General features: G+C 47.2%; 1 protein-coding gene across 14 annotated transcripts in view; it reads right to left on the reverse strand.

Annotated features, from left to right (window-relative positions):
- Positions 1-19,299, reverse strand: part of dst (dystonin) — a 118,763-nt gene that overhangs the window by 84,308 nt on the left and 15,156 nt on the right. For 8 of the 14 annotated variants that reach the window (XM_030378487.1, XM_030378495.1, XM_030378494.1 and 5 more), the window contains exons 1-10: positions 8,039-9,100; positions 5,727-5,893; positions 4,117-4,229; positions 3,459-3,565; positions 3,202-3,321; positions 2,820-2,915; positions 2,479-2,606; positions 970-1,063; positions 679-833; positions 111-537 (exon numbers count right to left, since the gene is read on the reverse strand). In XM_030378487.1, the coding sequence (XP_030234347.1) occupies positions 111-537; positions 679-833; positions 970-1,063; positions 2,479-2,606; positions 2,820-2,915; positions 3,202-3,321; positions 3,459-3,565; positions 4,117-4,229; positions 5,727-5,893; positions 8,039-8,785 (2,154 nt within the window). In that variant the 5' untranslated portion in view covers positions 8,786-9,100. Of the gene's footprint in view, positions 1-110; positions 538-678; positions 834-969; positions 1,064-1,175; positions 2,128-2,478; positions 2,607-2,819; positions 2,916-3,201; positions 3,322-3,458; positions 3,566-4,116; positions 4,230-5,726; positions 5,894-8,038; positions 9,101-11,730; positions 11,824-13,144; positions 13,223-14,663; positions 14,763-16,273; positions 16,364-19,299 lie in introns of those variants that run through there. The other 6 variants (XM_030378488.1, XM_030378493.1, XM_030378492.1 and 3 more) reach the window with 4 other exon arrangements.

Genomic DNA, 19,299 nt, shown 5'->3' on the forward strand with positions numbered 1-19,299 from the left:
GAGACAGAAGAACACTCTAAATCAATCAAATGCTCTCTCTTGCTTTTTCGTCGAGGATCAAAGAAAATCGTCTTATGAGTCTGTTGCCCACGCAGCCGCGGTGGCCTCACCTGCATCTCCTCCACCCAATTCAGAAGGTCCTGCACAAAGTTCATGTTGGCCTCTCCCTCCGTCATGTCGGTGTCCAGCAGCGACGGCTTAACCAGGGGCTTGAGGATCTGCGCGTGTTTCAGATGCTGGAGGGACATGGGCTCCATGCCGCCGCCGCCGCCGTCGCCCCCCATGGACTGCGGCTGCAGCCCGGGGGTCAGGGCGGGGCCGAGGCCGGAGGAGGTGAAGGTGGACCCTGCTCCGGCGGCTCCGCCCGGGCTGAGGGCCGGGCTCAGGGCCGGGTTCGCGTTCTGGGCGAAGTTGAGGCTGTTGCTGATGCCCGAGATCATCCGCTTCGTCTGCTCGGCGGTCAGCGTGCGGCCCTGGTTGTACACGGACGAGCACTCGGTCCTCAGGGAGAGCAGGTCGTCCCGTAGTTTGGACACTCTGGTGGTCAAACAGGAGGGGCGGGGGGCGGGGGGGGGAGATGAACACGGGCGTGATGAGCATGAGGTCTCCCCCGGTTCACGCGGTGCATTTCACGGAGGAAATGTGTGGAAGCGAGTATGAACGCAAGGAGCGTCGTACCTCTGGACGAGTTGATCGGCGAAGGGGAACTTCCCGTCCAGGAGCATTTGGATGTCCATCACTTGTTGTCGGAGCGTGTTCTCACACTCCAGGAGGTAGCCGGCGATCTCGGCCTCGTTCTGGAACTGGATGCCCGCCTCCAGGCGTTTAGCGTCCTGCGGCGCCCGGGAGAAAAACACACGGAGAAGGATCGTTCCCAAAGCCCCGTGAAGAAGAAGGGAACACCACGGGGCAAAAAAAAAAGAACACGAGCCACGTTTCGTGTTTTCGTTTCGAGAAACGGATACTCACAGACTGCAGGGCGGTCCTGGCCAGCGACAGCTTGTCTTCGCCGTTCACACAGTCTCGCTGCACCCGGTTGGCGATCTGTTGCAGCATCTCAAGCCTGAGAAAAAAAAACACACAAACACAAAAAAGAGCGAGGGTTAGCCTTACTTCACAGATACACAAATAAACCCGGAAAGCTGAGTCTCCCGTGAGCCACGGACCCCGCTGACCTCATGCCGTAGTGGTGGTTGTTATTGAAAAAGAAGGGGCTGCTGGAGAGAAGGGGCTCCATCCCGCCGCCCACGTACACGCTCTCTGCGGAGCCCAGGCTGGCCAGGGTGCTGCTGCTGATCGATGACACCCCATTGAGGTACGCTAGGTTGCCGTTCATGGTCGCACGGCTGTCCTACCTATCCCTCTACCTACGTCTCCGCGGATCTAGAGCAGGGAGAGCGACGACCGGGGTCACAGAGCATAGCCACGGCGAGCGCTCCGGGAGCCTTCTGCCAGCCGAGCGCCTTCGCCCGCCCGTATTTATAGCGCCACGACAAGTCCACACACAGCCAGATGAGGAGCCAGGGCTGCAAGGAACCTCCCCATCCTGGGGAATGAGCGCCCTGGGGGGTGATGGCGTTGGCTGTAGATACACGCTGATAATCGCTGCAGGTTGGAACAGGGACGTTGGACAGGAGGTGCCGTTTTGTGGAATGCGTGGCCTGAGATCCGTGTTTTCACTCTCTGGCACCTTCTTCACCTGCACACGCCCCTCGCTGCTCGTGTTTTTGTTATTTAACTATCCGTTGGATAGGACGCTGTGGGAACGCGAGACGCCCGCGCTGAAGGGTGGACGCTGAGAGGCGGCCCTGCGGTTTGTAAACAGGATCTGCCTGAACCCCCGAAGCAGAGCGGACCGCATACTGTCTTTATTGTATTTATTGAAGTAAGAAAATATATGTAATCTGTACTTTCACAACTACACAAACACACTGCACCCGCGAGGTAGTTCAAGATCATGGAAGGCGTCGTCAAGTTATCCTTTATTGTCCCGCTTTTTCCGGGGAGATTCTTTCGTTCTTTCCGACCCATCCGGGAGCCGGTGAACACATACACACACTTCCACACACACACACACACACACACACACACACACACACACACACACACACACACACACACACACACACACACACACACACACACACACACACACACACACACACACAGAGGAGTGACCTTGTCAGAGGTGCACACACACCGGCACACCCGGAGCAGCGGGCCGCCGCAGTTCAGCGCCCGGGGGGCAGGTGGGGGTTTCAGGTGCCTTGCTCGAGGGCACCTCATCCGAGGACGGAGGAGAGTGCTGCAAAACTACCCCCCCCCCCCCGTCCCCCGTCCACATTTTTCAAATCCAATGCCATCCTCAAACCCTTCTGAAGATGGCCACCAGCCGTTTGACACAACAACCTTATCAACTAAGATAAGGCGATTCCAAAGACCCGTGATAAGGATGTAGTTAACCCAGCCTCCACCCACCTCTCCACCTCCGGTCGGAGGCTCTTCTCCCTCTCCAACATGGCTACGATCAGCTTGCCCCATTCCTTCTCTATGTCGTTGGGGTGGTGGCCGGCGGGAAGCTGGATACGGCCAAACTCGATCCACACCTGCCACGAGACGCACCACACACACACACACACACACACACACACACACACACACCAACACACGCAGACACACGCACACATACCACACACAAAGGTTCAATGGATACAAGTAAACACACAATTTCAAAACATGTTGCTAATGTACTACATAGGTCATCATTGGGAAATATGATGACATTCGTGACATGTTCAGCCTTCGACTCTGTTACTGACCTCAAGCATCTCATAAAGATGGTTGATTTTGGTCTTCTCGTTCTCCTTCAGTGGGATTTCATGTTCTTTAAACTGTAAATACTGTGTATAAAGTGCCTACAAGATAAGAATGATACTCAGTTAAAAGGGTCACATACAGTATTCAAATATTCAAACTGAAAGATTAGAATACAGAAAACTGAGCCTTTCGAATAATAATTGGTACTCAATTAGCACCAAATAGAACTTGCTCTTAAAAAAAAAATACTGTAAAAAAAAACACCTATTTACGGCAATGAATCTAACTGCCAAACGTTGAAATCCTACTCATTTTAGCGGCAGAAAAAAAGAAAAAAGTGAAGCGCTAAAGTGAGTGCGTTGCCTGCTCGGCTGGACTCCCTACCTTGAGTTCAACAGGGTTGTTGGGGAATGCTCTGTCTGACATTACAGTCACGTTGTGTTTGATCCACTGGCTGAGGTACTTGATCATGTTCTGGTACTCCACCCACTTAATATCCACGTCCTGTTTGGAACATCACAACCGTTAGATATACCGTTAGTCATCATCGCTCTCTCTTCAGGGCAGAAAGGGTTCAAAAAAGGCATTAGGTTATACATCGACGGGGAACATGTTTTTGTTTGCGTGTTTGTTTGACTCACGTTAGCGTTGATACCGTCACCACCGTCGGGGACCTTGGGGAAGGAGTCATATAACGTGGAGACGTACGTTATCACAGACTTCTCATCCGGAGACTGGACGTCAACATCTAACCAGAGAGAAGAAGAAAGAAGACGCGCCCGTATTATAATCAAAACATACCGACATATAATCTCTCATCTCCGAGAATAACTCCATGAAAGAAAATACACTCCTACTGTACTTTAACAGTGAGCAGGTTGAGGAGCCATGATGATGGGAGGACAATGATGCTGAGGTGGACGGTGGTGAGAATGGGGATGGTGAATGCAGTGTGAGTGGATGAATATAGTATGAGTGGATGAATATAGTATGAGTGGATGAATATAGTATGAGTGGATGAATGCAGTATGAGTGGATGAATATAGTATGAGTGGATGAATGCAGTATGAGTGGATGAATGCAGTGTGAGTGGATGAATGCAGTATGAGTGGATGAATGCAGTATGAGTGGATGAATGCAGTATGAGTGTATGAATGCAGTATGAGTGTATGAATGCAGTATGAGTGGATGAATGCAGTATGAGTGTATGAATGCAGTATGAGTGGATGAATGCAGTGTGAGTGGATGAATGCAGTGTGAGTGGATGAATGCAGTGTGAGTGGATGAATGGGGGCTCACCCTCGGGGTCCAGCAGCCTGGCCACGCCCAGCTGCTCTGCCGCATCGAAGGCCTGCTCCAGATTGGACCGGTTGGACTGGGTCGACACCAGACTCATGTCCACCAGGTCGGGCCTGAGGAGCGGACAGACGGACAGACAGACAGACAGACAGACAGACAGACAGACAGACAGACAGACAGACAGACAGACAGATAGGAGGACAGACAGATGGAATGACAGACGGACAGACGGACAGACAGACAGACAGACAGACAGACAGACAGACAGACAGACAGACAGACAGACAGACAGACAGACAGACAGACAGACAGTCAGACAGAACAACAGACAAACAAACAGACATGGGGAGGGACAAAAGATGGAAGGATTAACAAACAAAGCTTAGTTAAAGTTAAAGCTTTGTTAAAGGAGAGAGAAATATATTGATAAATAGATCAAAGGATAGGGAGCAATCTTTGAATTTTCCAATTGTTTACTGGTAAATTAATTATACGTACAGTGGAGCTAATTGAATCTGCATGGTGGCTATGTCCATGAAATTGTATGAGCATTCGTCTGATCTATTATGAATGCTCTTGAATACTGGCCAGTGCGATCAGAGGTATGTAAATATTTTGGCGAAAGCATGTGGGAATACTCGCCAGAGAGGAAATGCCTCGGTCATAAGCAGAACCAGACAGCAGGGAAACATCTCCTTATTTGCTCAACTGCCAGCAGTTAAATAAGCAGCAAACGTTTGACCTTGAACCGAACGTTTCCCTTCCCTCTTCCATCCTGGAAACGCTTCTGACTGATTGCCTGTATACTAAATAACTGTGTGCTTCTGTGTGTGTGTGTGTGTGTGTGTGTGTGTGTGTGTGTGTGTGTGTGTGTGTGTGTGTGTGTGTGTGTGTGTGTGTGTGTGTGTGTGTGTGTGCGCTTGTGTGTTTTTATGGGTGTATTTGCATGCGCAAGTGTGTGCAAATGAGCCAGTATACTCTGGCTCTGGCCGTGCTCACCACAGCCTCGTCACAGTACGTACGATTGTTTTGATATTACAAAATACTTGATCGAAACATTTGATAGGCAAAAACGATTATAAACCCAATCATGTCCATTGCCGGCATCATGCATCCAGCACAGCAATGATAACATCATCTAAGAATTGCCATCATGAGGAAGAGATTTATCAGACCATTGAGTTCAGCACAACAGCAGTGCCTGTACTTGTGTTACCAGACCAGTGAGTTTAGACAGCAGTGCACAGCTGACCCCTCTGAAGAAGAATGCAGGAAGTAGTCAAAACATGTCATAGATAAAAACTAAGAGATACTAGTCTGTTTACATGAACATATCAATTAATATATCAAGTTAGATTAAACCTTTTGAAGTTAGTAGTGGCTGTATTTGTGTTACCAGACCAGTGAGTTCAGTACAACAACAGTGCCTGTATTTGTGTATGATTTGTGTATGATTTGTGTCACCAGACAGTGAGTTCAGAGCAACAGACAGCAGTACCTGTATTTGTGTATGATTTGTGTTACCAGACAGTGAGTCGGGCACAACAGCAGTACCTGTATTTGTGTATGATTTGTGTTACCAGACAGTGAGTTGGGCACAACAGCAGTACCTGTATTTGTGTATGATGGCGTTAAAGAGCCGGCCGTCCCTCCAGGAGGTGGTGAAGTTGTCGCAGCGGACCCCCACGTAGCCGTCCGTCATCTGCTTGGACCAGAACAGAAGCCTCTCCTTGGCCGTCATGTCCTCGGACTGGCCTGCCACGTGGATCTCAGAGATCTGGGGGTCACACACAGAGGGGGGGACACAGATTAGATACCATCATGTGGTCCTAGGAGATCTGGGGGTCACACACAGAGGGGGACACAGATTAGATACCATCATGTGGTCCTAGGAGATCTGGGGGTCACACACAGGGGGGAGCTCAGAGATCTGGGCTTCTCACACAGGGAGGGCACAGGTAAGATACCTGCCGCACACTGTATGTACGGGCTATTTTATGGACCTGACAGGAGAGATAGATAGGAAGGCTGGTGGCATAGCACCACAGGTGTACTGGTAGCACATCAGGTATGTTGGATTCTATTCTTGAAACAGACAAATAAACAACGATAGAAAAAAATATATATGTAATTGAAAATAAGTAGGTTTAGTAAAGGGAGTATCATGGATTGTTATTACTGAAAGAAGGAGTTGCTTTGTCCATTCAATCATGTTTTCCATCGTAATTGTTTTGATGAATGTTTTGGGTGCATCTGTTTGCTAAATAAACTCACTGGGAGCATAAGCCCTGTTGATGACTCTGTCTTACCACTGGCCATGGCCTTGGAGTAGTAATAATTATGGATGAGGTGATGCCCCAAACGCCCCTCCTCCTCCAATACTCTCCTAAAATCACCCCTCATACGTACTTATTGCATGCTGTGTCCTGGCACTTAAACTTAGCACTTAGCATCGTGTAGCATCTTATCCCAGCTATCTTGTTGAACACAAGGAAAGGGTTAACCTAGCATTGTTAGTGCTGGGCACTTGTTCTATGAACATCCTTACAGTAGCTACAGCGATATATTGTTGTTTCTTCTGATCAATGTACTTATTTTAGTAAGTAGCTTTGGATAAAAGCGTAAATGCAAATGTACCGGTAAATGTAATAAAGTGTGTCTTATGCAACTAATGTTCGAAAGCTGGTTTATGTAACTTATGGTCACTGAATGGTTTTATCACAATTTGATAAAGCCTGGCTTTGAAGACATAATAAGTAAGGCAACACTGCAAATCAATGTTTCACAGTTGATCTCATGAAACTTTAATTCGCAGATCTCACGTGATTCTTATACACTCACTCTTATACATCCACATGAAGGCTTGTTCAATTTTTTTTGTATTAACATGAAGGAGCTAAACTACTATGACCCAGGAAAAGCTTTATAGGACTTTATGGGATGTTACACGTTTGTAACAAACACAATTCACCAGATAAAACATTAACTCTATTAAAGTAAACCTGACGTTTAAATAAATACCCGGTAGAAATCAGACCCTAACCCTAACCCCTGACCCTAACCCTGCTATACATTTCATTTTATTCCCTTCTTGGAATCGTTTAATAGACACTTTTTGGTTTAAACAGCATCAAACCCAAACAGTGTGCCAACCATTAGCACCATGCTTGAATACACATAACCACATGACCAAGTCAACAATTCCAGTGCAACTTTTACTAGCTAGCAGATATTTATGACTAAGTCCGGCAATCAAAATGTCAAGAGTGTTCAAGGATCACTCAATCATTCACGCAACTTTATGATGCCAATTGGCAAACTTTCAATCGTAATATTAAGATTGTATCCACAATAGTTGGATGAATACAAATGCCCTCATCTCGAGAAGTCATTGTGGAATTCAACTTTTCTCTCAGACTATAATGCACTACCTTGTTTTGACATAATTTGATTCTCAGGTTATACCTCAGGGTTTGTTTTACATGTTGTAAAATATACAGTGGTTGTTATGTTCTATTGCAATAACTATGTATGAGGCCTACTCATTCTCAGCGGAAAGATGTTTCCCAGTCCCAGTGGTTAAGCAAAGGGTATTCCAAGGAGCTCAAAGCTCACACTGGTTGTGCAGAAAGATTGGCTGGAAGAGTGACTGTACTTTGGTATGTGACTTTGTAAGAACACGATTAACCCAGCATGGAATGAGTGTCTCCACTTAAACACAAAGGATTACCGCTCACCAGCCAAAACAATCATTAAACAAATCCCCCATCAGCCTGCACCCAAATAAAAACAGTAAGGCCTAGATCATCCTAGATATTATTTTTTTTTTCACCACCAATAGACGATCCACCAATCCCCAGAGCCAGACACACTCACGTATCCTGGTCATCATGTCTATAATGAACATGTACTTAAACGTTACCTCGTGGTTGGCAGGCATGCCCTGGCCAAAGGCTTGTGCACGGTCTCCATAACCACAGCGGGAGCTGGCTCTCCCTCTCCCCCTGAGCACTCTGCCGTTCCTCTGCCTCGTTTCAGTGGAAAAGTTCTCCTCGCTCTCCTCCACACGAGATCCTCCACATCCTCCTGGACTTCCGAGCAGAGTCTGCTCCGCTGCTCCTAAACTCGCAGCTCTCTTCGGCCCATGCCACGGCTGGCAGACGCTTTTCCCTCTTCGTCCTCCTCCATCTCCTCCACCCTCGGAGTGGAGGTGAGCAGCAGCGCCGGGCGTTTCACCCACAGACGTCCTGGCTCCATGGACCTCCACCCGATCGGTTGAAGCCGATCCTCCGTAGCTCTGGGTTCCTTCTGTCGCCCCAGAGCCTGATTCAGTACGGGGCTCCGCGACGCGGACACCTCCGACGCCGGCGCCGCCTAGCTGGTCTCTAACCGGCTCCTTGGCCGAGGTCCTGACCCCGCCTGGGAGTGGACCCTCTGCAGGGCGGTCGTCGGTGGCGGGCCGGAGCTCCGGACCATCCGTGGGGTCCACCGCGGCGGGCGATGGGGGTTCCTCCCCAGGCTGAAGGACCTCCGATTTCCTCTTCTTCCTCTGGAAATAGCGGCGTCCCTGGTGCTCTTTCTGTCCGCTGGGGACGAGGGGAGCCTTCCTGGGGTCCACGTAGTAATCCTCTTTGGGGGACCGCACGCAGCCACACGCGTTGTTGCCCATGTTGGACGTCCATACGCTGGCTCAAAGGAGACAGGACTCGCGGCACGCCGAAGCTTCACCTGGTACCCGGTGGAGCCACGTTTACATGTCCCGCGCACCCGTGTCCCTTCTCTGTTTACCTCGCAACAAGAACGGATCCAGCGAGAGTCAGGCAACCGGTCGAGCACATATTTTAACCACACGCTCTTGGAAAACCGGACAGTGTCTGGGCTTTCCTGGTTTGTTTTCCGTCCTCTCTTAGAAACGCAGTCAGCACTCACTCTCTGGATCTCTCTCTCTCTCTCTCTCCCCCACTCTCTCTCTCTCTCTCCCCCACTCTCTCTCTCTCACCGTCGCTCGCTCACTCTCTCTCTCTCTCTCTCTCTCTCTCTCTCTCTCTCTCTCTCTCTCTCTCTCTCTCTCTCCCTATTGCCGGCTTCCCCTCCGTCTCTGGAATCTATCCCGACCTTTGAAACATTTTCTCCAACTCAGCTAATTCAGTACAAACGCCATAAAGGCACGAGAGCAGGCCCATCCCAGGGCTGGTCAGCCGCCCAGCCGAGCGAGAAGGAGAGACCGACCGACCGACCGACAGACAGAGAGACAGACAGACAGACAGACAGACAGACAGACAGACAGAGGAGACCGGCGGACTGACCGGCTTCTAGCGCTGCGTCGTCATGCTCGCTCAGAGCGTAAACACCGACACCACTACGACACCAAATATCTGCCGGAGCTGGTTTCCCGTCAGAGTCGCAGTGTTTGCATGTTTCGCGTGCGACAGTGAAAGCCAACGCAGGGCAGTCTAACAAAAAAAAAAAGGAAAAGGTTGACGGACAGGCTTGTAAATCAAACCAGAGTTTCGACGGTCGGAGGGCCACCTATTATCGTATAACCGAGCTCAGCAAAGTCTGGCGGCCCTCATGGGATCAGCAGGACGGGCCAGTGCAGGGCCATCGTATAAAGGCTTTAAAAAGAAAGCCACCAGGCTGACAAAAGCCCGACTAGGCCGGCCGGTGGGGTGACACACAATAGCATAGGCTGGTGGAGGGAGCTTTAGCCTCCCTGGTTTGAATCAACACTCTTATCTGAACAAATCACTAACATAGCAGGTCAATGAGAGAGGCAGGGGAGGGGGAGGGAGGGGGGGGGGGGGGGGAGGGACCAGGAAGTGAGTCATTCGCAAATAAACATTGCACGTGTTAGCTGACGTTGCTGTTGATTATGCCTCTTTCCCCAGGGAGCTAAACCAATGAGGCGTCACTCAAGCACCACAGCGCCATTGCAGGTGGTATAGTTAATAGCGCCGCATGGCTAAGCTAAAAATAGAAGTGTCACCGTTGCCCCCGGCGATATACTAGAGGCCAATGACGTTGTTGTTGTTCAAGGTGAGCCAATGCCCTGTGAGCTACGACAGTTTAAAGCGGACTGACCTCTACCGGACCGACCGCTCGACCAAGATTCTCTACAGCCTACATTCGTTTTTCAATTGGGTGAATAAAGTTTCGGGCTAAATAAAGCCCCGCAATCTATTTATGTGTGCCTCATCATCATCCGATCGGATGCTTTGACCTTGTCACATGATATATTGTGGTTCAAAGAGACAGTGACCTCTGTTGAAGTTATCAACTAATATAAATTTAAAGTAAAATAATAGCAACGGTGATTCAATCCCCACGTATGAGGGTAAGCATGAAGAAAGTCCACATGTAATCAAATACAGACAAATAAACACAGGCTACACATACAGTAAGTACAGGCTACTCTGCCCATAGAGGAGTTTTCCCACAGGTCTTTTGGGAAAGCTGTTTTGAGCTTTACAGTTGTTTACACAAAACTTACAAAAAAACTTTTTCAGGGGCATATTTGACCTCAATGAGATCATATTTTGATTTATTAAAAAAAAAATGGAGGTGGGATTGCCTTGAGCCCTGCATGTTCCTCCCAACCAGCTGCGGTCGGGACTTTAACTGTAATAACCCAAAGTGGAATCTGGTGTGTTTATGCCCTGACACTTCGACCGCGTCCCTGGTACTGTTTCAAGAAGAAACAGGCCCATCGCGGCCTGGATCGAACGCTGAAGGGCGTGGGGAGACTGACAGAGACAAGTGTGGACGGCCCCCATCCAAGCTGCCATGCCATCTCCTCTACAGGCCAAGACAGATCAACGGAGAAGATGCTTTACTTTGACCCCCTTTTTTTTTTTTCACTTTTGCTACAATGCATCATCCTACAAAGACATAACGATGTTGATCTACTTATAGGATTTATACGATGGGCATAACTATGAGGTTTGAAATGAATGGATGCTTTTGGACTTTATTGATATCTAAAATATATATTCATTTATTTTTTTCACCGTTCACCTTTAGGTAAGACTATGGCACGAGCTAATCAAATCGATTCTACTAAGATACCTGTCCTTCCACAGTCTTGCACCTGTCAAAACATGATCAATCAAACGCGGGCTGACTTGAGGAGACAGATGGGCCAGATTAACTGCATCGAGGCTTCAGTGAGCGGTATGCCCCGGACTGACAACTAGTGAGGGTCCATGATCGAGAAGCTGGGCTGACAGTGTGAGACACAGCGTTTAATAACTCCCATTTATATTGGATTCTTGTGGATACGTGCCATTTCTGGAATGTAAACTGAAGCTATCACAGGCAAAGACATTGTTTGTACTTCAGGGAGTGGCATCACGATGTGCAGACCAGCCACAAGATTTTTTCTGAAATATTTGAATACTACGAGTGCTCCAAGTAAAATATGTTGCCCTATGAATACTATGAAAGCAAATCACATACTGATATGACTCCCTGCAACACAGCATGAAACAAGATGCGACCAGTCTTCTCAATACCTTCATTCATTTGTATGCATTATATAGAGACATAAAAAAACACACGGAGACACACAATAACGGTCATGATTATACACAGTGAAAGGTTTGTGGTAGTTCTGACCTGAAAGTGCAGAATGATGGTCCAGATTAATCCCAGGGTTAACTTCGGGTTTCCATCTGTGATGTCGTCGTTCCTTATATTTACAAGTTTGACCTGAACACAAAAGAAAAAATTGGTTATTAATTTGTCTGAAACATGTCTATCTAATCTACTGCAGGCTTCTGTATTTATTTTTGGTTCATTTAACAAAAAATGAATATAAAAATTGTATTTAGTCTTACAGTGTTTTCAAATATATAGAAGGCAACTTTTAACCTCACTGCCAAAAATATAAACAGACATTAATGCCCTTATATCAAATGTCATTCAAATTTCGGTCATAAAAACAAACGGCCACAAGATGGCAGAAGAGCCTTTCTAAAGAAACGTTACGGTCTGTTGCACTCCTTGCTCCTTGACTCATCATTTTCTACCCTGATTTCATGCTTAAAGTATAGATGACCAAACCGTTCTAAATGTTCTTTGTCCCATTTAAAGCAACCTAGAGCATCCTTTCTACCTACCTCTCAAAGAACATTGTGTGCTTGTGTATGTATCCGTGTGTGTTGAGTGAGTTTGTGTGTTTGAGCACGTGTGTGTTTGGGGCGGGGGGGGTCAACAATAGAACAAGTCATTTAAATGGCGACTGTGAATCCATTGTCTCGCTCCTCGATCGACTGACGTCACATCTGGCTACAGCTGGGCTGAGCTTCACATCCTGAATAGGGGGAGCTCTCGGCTCTTTGAAAGCCAATCGATAGTAATGGAAGCCATAAGAAGTTATGGATTCATAACCATGCATGGTTTATTGATTTTACTCGGATTTCAGAAATCATAAAAAATAAATACGGTTGAATTGATTTCCTTCTGCACGTGATTCATTTTTGGAGAATTATGTTTTGATTTACAAAAAATCGAAATAAATATACTAACTAAATACTGCGCTAACCTCTGGATGGCTTTAGGAAACATGCAGATGCTAATGCAGCACCTATTTTCAATATCTAACATTGATAACACTGTTTAGTATATGCTACACGTGAACCTCCTAAGATGGCACAATTTGAATGGTTCGCCATCTCGGGATATTGGGCAATATCCCATGATTGACATCTCAAACTCAGGATAATGTTTTCAGCGAGCTTGACGGTCTTCTCGTCATGCTAATAAAAACAAACAACACCTCAGGCTCCCTGAATAGTGGGGAATAGTTTATTCCCCACTATTCACTTTGCCTTCGGCGAATAATTGTTCAGTATTGTTCTCATCCTCACTAAGACTGTTTTGGATCAAAGCCGTCCCGCTTAATGGCTCAATGTAAATATGACATAATCCACGAATGATGATTCATTATCATCAGATGTGACTGACTAATTGGTTAACGAGGAGTGTCTCCATCGTGGTTTGAATGTCAAACCGGTAGTCCGTATCTCACCTGCCGTCTCTTTAAGTAGTCCAGGGCTATTTGTACATTTTGTAATCTGTGGAAGCGCATTCGCCCCTTCTCCCGAGGCTGTGGGTCAAACAAAATGGAAAAGGAGAAGAGAACACAGGATCAGAGTTTGTACCGTCGGACGACGGGGAGAAATGAACACATTGTAGTAGAGTGGTCGACATGCCGCTGGAGCCTTACCCACCGAGTCAAAGACATAGAGGAGAGGAAGCACAGATTAAAGCCTTCAGAGGAAGAGCTACAGCTAAAAGCCAAGACCCGTCCATGTGCTGTGTGCATAATATGCGTAGCGCTCTTTACACAATTTTTCACAAGAATTTCGTTTGGTACAAAAGGAATGAAAAATCGGAACAACGGAGGTCAAGCAAGGTTGATTTCAACATTAGAGTCTTTAACGGAAGACAACTGAAAATGACACACACAGACGCACGCACGCACACACACACACGCACACACAATTCATTTGTGATCGGAACAATCCAACTGTTGATTGATTGAACGGTCGATGACAGGGTGCAACTACGGTGACGGTGCATGCGCACGTGCCCCACGCCAAACTCCTCGCCGACACACGCACGTGAACAGTGGGGGTCCGTGGCGTGGGGCAGTGAGACGGGGGTCAGACAAAGCGTGTGATTACAAGCCAGCGACACACACATATACACACAAACGTGCGTGCACACACACAAAAACACACAAACACACACACACACACACACACAACAACAGCGAAAGGCTGTTTGTGTGTGTGTGTGTGTGTGTGTGTGTGTGTGTGTGTGGTGAACCGCACTCAGCCACTCTGACCGTGCACACTCTCAGACAGGAAGTCTCTCATCTTAACTAGATTCGCCCAAACCTCTCCCAGTTCTGCCCCGAGCTCATTCACCAATGGAACCACAGCGTGAGCGGGCCTCACCAAGAACCCAGCATGTGCAGCGATAGACAAACCGGATGACCTCATGGGGACTTGGATACACTGCTCAGTGCTAAGGCTTAGGATGTGATCACCCAAAAGAAAACCATGGCGGTATGTGTGCATTGTTTACGCCATTCATAGTATTTCATATTCTTTGTTTCGCTTCGAGTGCCAGGCTTTTTTTTTGTTGGTTTGAGCTTTCTAACAGATTTATCCGAATCAAATGTTCCCCAGGTCTTTAGATCATGAGCCATTCTCACGCTGCCAGTACGGCTGGTCAAAAGACTCTTGATAATATCACCCTTGGACACAGTTACGCCGTGATATCCTCCTCAACAACCTACGCATGATAAAGTTGCACTTACACATAAAAGGTGAACCACACCGATGACCACTTAGGCCTAGTGGGGAACAAATTGCAAAAACCTGCTCCGTCTCGTGGTGATACGCGACAGCTGCATGTGGTGCGGCCGTGCGCCGTGGAACGTTGTGTTGGAACAAAACACTGCTGTTAATGAACCCCACGGCCTTCTAGGTTAGTTTGTTACCAGGGGTGAGTGGGGGGGTGGGGGGGGGCACACCTACCCCCTTATCATCATCCTGCGCGTGGCCATGCTGCTCAACGCCACATGCCCCTGCCGAACTCACCAACCGCAAGGTCTTCAGCAGGTCACGCTCCCGCGGCTTACCACGGCAACGGGGGGGGGAGAGAGGACATGGAGCGGAAGGATGAGCAGGTTGACAGATAGAGGTGGTCAAGTGACAGACAGACAGACAGACAGACAGACAGACAGACAGGTGGATGGACAGAGAGAGAGAGAAGGTGGATTTAGATGGTGTGCGGACAGACAGACGGCGGAAAGGACAGCCGGACAAGTGGACAGACAGACAGATTGACAGGCAGACGAGAGGGTTGACGGACAGACAGACAGACAGACCGGTTGAAGAGAGGGTTGACAGACAGACAGATGGACCGGTAGACGAGAGGTTGGACAGACAGACAGACGGACCGGTTGAAGAGAGGGTTGACAGACGGACCGGTTGAAGAGAGGGTTGACAGACGGACCGGTTGAAGAGAGGGTTGACAGACAGACCGGTTGAAGAGAGGGTTGACAGACAGATGGACCGGTGTTCAGTTGGACAAAGAGCCAGGGGGAAGATGGGCAGGTAGACCGAGTGACACACATACGGACAGACAGATGGGACAGAGGGACAAGTCAAAGAAGGATGGGGAAAGGAGGGAAAAAAAACATAAATGAAGGATCAGGGGATTTAGGGAACAGCGGATGAAGGGGTTGAGGGAACAAGACTTAAACAAAGGAAACCAGACTGCAGGATCGGCTCTATGTGGGGTCCGAGGGACAGATAGCAGTCCTCTAGGGCGGGGGGAGTACATGGAGCTAATAACAGGACTGTGGATCCCAGCTGAGGTCGCTACACACCGTAGCACTGACTACCACAGTCATTCAGCTTTCGCCCATTCACGCAACTAGTAGGCATAACAACAGATAGCAAAGCGATACGCCGCCGCTCAGTCAGAAATACACATATCAGTAGTCGCTAGCCTGCCTCAATCAGAATTACAGCGTGAAAGTGAAGCTGGGTAATATAATGTAGCTCAACATGGCATTTTCTGTACATGAGCTCTTATCAAGAAAAACATTTACTCAAAGAAGGCAAATGCAAGTTTCAGCAGAGCTTGCTAGCTTATCTCCACAACAAAGTTGTTTAATTTACAATCGCAGCCACAGATTTGTAGCGAGATTCTTCTTAGGTCTAGGCTGCATAATCAGGATAATATCATGATAACATCAAGGACCTTTATAGTCTGGGAGCTCCAAAAATGTAACTCACAAGACTGGCTAAACGAGTCACACTTTCATTGGAAATCTGGTAATCCTTAAATCTACTGAGGAAACCACTCAGGTTACAATGACGATTGCCAACACTCATTTGGCATTCAAGTCACAGCCAACATAACTTTCGATTTGAACGGACCAAGATTAAAGGAATAGCGCTGATTACATTAGGATTCAACATCCCCTTTTTACTACACTTCCCCGTCTAGTTAGTATGTTAACCCATCAGGTTAGCGAATTTAGATTCAGAAATATTGAGATTATTATTATTATAAAAAAAAAGACTTTCATAACAAGCCTTTTGGAGCTGTGTTTTGGCTAGAGAGGGGAACTCACCAGTGTGTCTCCAGACAGGACTTCCAGCAGGGAGATCAGGTTATGTCCATCTCTCAGGTCCTCGTACAGGTCATTGATATGCTTCCGGACCTGTGAGAGAGAGAGATGACATTTACATTTACATTCAGAGCATTTAGCAGACGCTTTTATCCAAAATGAATACAAAGCAAAGCAAACGGTTCATGCACACATTCACACACCGACGGCGGAGTCAATAATGCAAGATGACAGCCAGCTTGTCGGGAGCAATTAGGGTTAGGTGTCTTGCTCAGGGACACCTCGGCACTCTCTAGAAGGAGCCAGGGATCGAACTAGAAACGTTTCGGTTACCAGCCAACTCGCTCTACCTCCTGAGCTAAGCTAAGCCCGCAAGACAACACATGAGACACGTGGGACATCACAGTGGTGCAAGTGACTCTTCAGGGATGACAGAAAAATAAACAGTCTGATTCTAAGGTGATGCATTTATAATGTTACCTGGATGTTAGACCAAAGACCCTTCAAATGATGGCGTGATAACAAACGTATAGCAGGCAGCACACTCACACACCATGTCAGCTATGATTCCTATCATTTTGGAATACATCCTGAAACGTATTAACCAAGCCTTTTAAATAATTGTAATAAAAGATTTTTTAGTCCCCTACAATGATTGTCCCCCTGCAATTCTGCTCAGCTCAGCCTGTATAATCCTGTCCCAAAACCTCCATCAACCTCTAAAAGTCAGACATTATGATGTTTCTGCCTTTTACAATCTCTGACAACATCAACCTCACACCTCCCGCTTTAGATTGAAGATCTACATATTTCTAACGACCATGACACAATAAAAGCAAATTCCCTTAGGCCATGTATTGTCAGTCTAACTCGCAATGTAACGCAGACTGAAAGTCTTTTCACCAAAAAGTATACCTTAAAACGCATCACAGTAACACAGAAGCTTTAGAACGCAATAGAACGCATCGATAGTGGCCATCACTAAAACACTGCTTAGTGACAGCGATGCAGAGAGTAAATCAACACCAGTACAATGCCTTCCTTACTATGCTGTGATGCACTTACTCCTGTGCACTCGACTACCATTCATGAAAACCACTCTACTAGCCTTGTGCTATGATTCCTATAGCTCAGCCTACTTTCCAGTTTTTTAGAAAAAGGAATGAGAGGTAATTCAGACGAGTTCTCTTGACCACACTAAAGTATGACTCTGTGTCTGTGTTTAATTTGCTATAGGACAACGATGGAAGTCCATTGAAGGTGAGAAAAATGTGTCTCGAAACTCGACTACAACGAACAGGAGTAAAACACAGTCGGGTGTTGACGAAAAAGAAGGTTGAACACATAATTAGTAATTACGGTGGGCTTGTCCTTCAAACGGAAACATGCACTACAATAACGCAGATGGCATATTCTATGATCTACTATGTCAAAGGGTCAGTAAGAAACGAAGATAATGGATAGATTTGAGAGACAAAAGCAGAGGAGATGAGATAGGCTAATGGACACTGATACACAATCTCTCCCTCTGTCCCTCTTGCCGCCGTTATCTCGGTTGCTGGCAGGTACGTGTGGTTGAGGTTAATTGCTTTCTGCACACGCCCCTTACATAAGACGGCTCCCCGGGGGAATGGAGGCAGATTGAGAGACAAGCAGAAGCTCCTTTGCAACCATCCAAAGGCTGTTCAGCCTCTCTTTTCCTCCCCTGTTCCCATTTAAACCTTTTCTGTCTGTTATTTTTGGTGAATGTGGTCTGGTGGACTTGATTTTGGCTTTATTATGCAATTTTTGCATCTTATTTTCTTGCAGTAGCTAAGGGGAAAACCCTGTCAATTGATCCCACTTGGCCAGACCCGTCGACTCTCTGGCTTTTTCTACATTGTGAGCAAATTTTTGGATTATAGAAATCGGATTTCAGTTAAACTTTGTATGGTGACTTTTGGTTGCTACTCAACTCATTTCGTTCATTCGGGGAATGAGGTTGTAACAATATTACTACCATTATACAGTAACAACCATGTCTACACCTGGTGTCCAAATATGATGCACTACCTAACGCAAGGCTGTGGTCAGGGATAGAATGGGCATAGAGACATATGGCAGAGCTGCAACTTGCATGGTCAATTAATCTATCAAATATTCATTGTCTATAAAATGTTATAAATACTATAAATGATTAATAAATTAATTAAATGTTAACAGATGAATGTTTAAATAAGCATGCAAATATTTGCATTTCTGATGCCATAAACATAAGCATTTCTACTCAAATTACAAAAATGGTTATCAAAACTTTTTAAATTGTATTCTGACAGATCATTTCAGTTTAAAATCCATTCTAAACTGGATGATTAATAGCTTTCCCCGCCACCGTCAAAAGCTATAACACCTCAGTCTGTCCTACACCTGCACTTCCTTCTTGTAATTGAGTCTGGGGGCTTTCTGCTGAAAGCCAACCCCCCCCCCCCCCCCTCCTCCAGCCCTGGATAGCAGTGCTCTGAATCGCCACATTGCCTTCCTGATGACCTGCATTGCCTCAGGCCTCTCTCCGTGCCATAATCCCCGCCCGCCGGCCACAGCTGTGCCTCCGAAATAGACCTGCACTCCAATCGCGTTATTGGGTCAGCCAAATAGCGTCCCTGCCCCCCCCCCCCCCCCCCCCCCCCCCCCCCCCCCCCCCCCCTTCCCCCAACCCCCCCGCCCAAACCCAGTCCCCCACTATGACTCAGCACCCCAGTTCCGTACGGACCCCAGTGCACAGCGGGCAATGGCAACGACAAGCCACGACAGACACTAATCTGACAGGGATTGGGGCTGAGTAGGCCTACTCTGACCCCAATGTTATGGTGTAATGTCAAAATATGCGATTACATAACATTATGCATATTATGTGGGATTTGCAAATGATAGACAGTAGGAGTAGCAGTCGGTAGCAGTAGGCCTACACAGTATTCTTAGAAAGCTTCGTCCATTTGAGTGAAGTAAACAGTAAAGTAGGGTAATATCTTAAATCTGCAGTTGATCTTATG

The sequence above is a fragment of the Gadus morhua genome, chromosome 15 (assembly GCF_902167405.1).
Source record: "Gadus morhua chromosome 15, gadMor3.0, whole genome shotgun sequence".
Lineage (NCBI taxonomy): Eukaryota > Metazoa > Chordata > Actinopteri > Gadiformes > Gadidae > Gadus > Gadus morhua.